The sequence below is a fragment of the Emiliania huxleyi genome, assembly GCF_000372725.1.
Source record: "Emiliania huxleyi CCMP1516 unplaced genomic scaffold EMIHUscaffold_7596, whole genome shotgun sequence".
Classification (NCBI taxonomy): Eukaryota; Haptophyta; order Isochrysidales; family Noelaerhabdaceae; genus Emiliania; species Emiliania huxleyi.
In genome coordinates, this window is record NW_005196314.1 from 1 (window position 1) to 1,330 (window position 1,330).

The window sequence follows — 1,330 nt, forward strand, 5'->3', positions numbered from 1 at the left end:
CTGCAGCAGCTCGACCTGCTCGAGCAGCGCCGCGCCGCTCGGGCGCAGCCCCTCCCATCCGCACCTTCGAGAGATGGGGAGACGTGGTGAGAGATGGGGAGAGGAGGCCGCAGCCCCTCCCCAGCTGCACCGCGACGCGACGGCGAAGACAGCGGCGCCGCGCCGCTGCCTTCCCGCGAGCTCGCCGAGCATCGCGTCGCCGAGCCCGACCGCAGCCTCGAGCAGCGACACCACCGCGCGCGCCCTCACCACGGCTGCACGCCGCCGCTCTACAGCAACCTCTACCTCCTCCACGGCGCGCGCAGCCTCGGCGGCGGCCGCCGTCGCAGCAGCAGTGGCAGCGGCGGTGGCAGCGGCGGTGGCAGCAGCGGCGACGGCAACGGCAGGAGAGGCCGAAGCAGTGGCGGCGGCGCAAGCCTCCCCAGCCGCTACCGGCTCGGCCCTTGCTCCTTGGGCGTCCGGCTGCGGCCTCGTCTCTGCGTCCCAGGCCACCTCCGCCGCCAGTCGCGGCAGCGGGTGCAGCGACGCCGCCGGGACGCCCCCCGCGACGGTCTCGGCAGCCGTCGCCTTCGCGCGAGCCGCCGCGAGCAAATGTGCCGCCGCCGCCTTGTGCCGGCTGAGCGCGTCGATGGTTTTGCTGGCGGCGAAGTTTGCGCGCACAGCCTCGCGAGAGAGGATGAGCGCCTGCGCCCCGGGTCCGAGAGGGCTCAGGACGGGTCCGAGAGGGCTCAGGGGGAGAAAGCTCTTCAAGGGACGTCGCACGAGAAGCCTGAGAGCGCGCCGCGTCGAGCCGCTACATCTCTCGGCTTATCTCGGCTGCATCTAGGCTATATCTCGGCGATATCTCGGCGATATCTCGGCTGTATCTCGCCGCGTCGAGCCGCGCGCCACCACGCGCGTGCAGCGTGTCCCAGACCTGCTCCGCCCGCTCGGCGAGGAGCTTGCCCAGCCAGCACCTAATTAGTTATTACTTAACTGTTAATTAACTGTTAATTGTAGCTCGGCGAGCAGCTTGCCCAGCCAGCACCGGCCCGCGACCCAGCACGAGAGGAGCTGCAGCGCCTGCGCGACCGCAGCCACCTCCTCCGGCCCGGGAGGGCTGCTGCTCGACCTGAGTGACGAGGAAGGAATGGCTGACCAAGGAAGGAATGGCTGATCACAGGAGCAGCTCCTCCCGGGAGGGGCTGCCGCCGCACCCGTTGGGCTCGCGCGTCGCAGAGTGGGGCCGGTGCGCACGCGGCAGCGCGGAGGGCGCCGCGACGGCGGCGCACAGCTCACACACTCCCGTGAGCAGCGCCGCCCCTCTCTGCAGCACCTGCACCGCAAGGCT

At 71.1% G+C, this 1,330-nt stretch overlaps 1 protein-coding gene across 1 annotated transcript; it reads right to left on the reverse strand.

Moving 5' to 3' along the window:
• Positions 1 to 15: 15 nt before the first annotated feature.
• Positions 16 to 1,316, reverse strand: EMIHUDRAFT_471794 (hypothetical protein; the record flags this gene model as incomplete). Its single annotated transcript, XM_005760409.1, has 5 exons — positions 16 to 64; positions 131 to 684; positions 872 to 956; positions 1,028 to 1,111; positions 1,197 to 1,316. Coding segments are annotated over 4 exons (545 nt in total), but the record flags the coding sequence as incomplete, so codon positions are not given.
• Between the last annotated feature and the right edge of the window lie 14 nt (positions 1,317 to 1,330).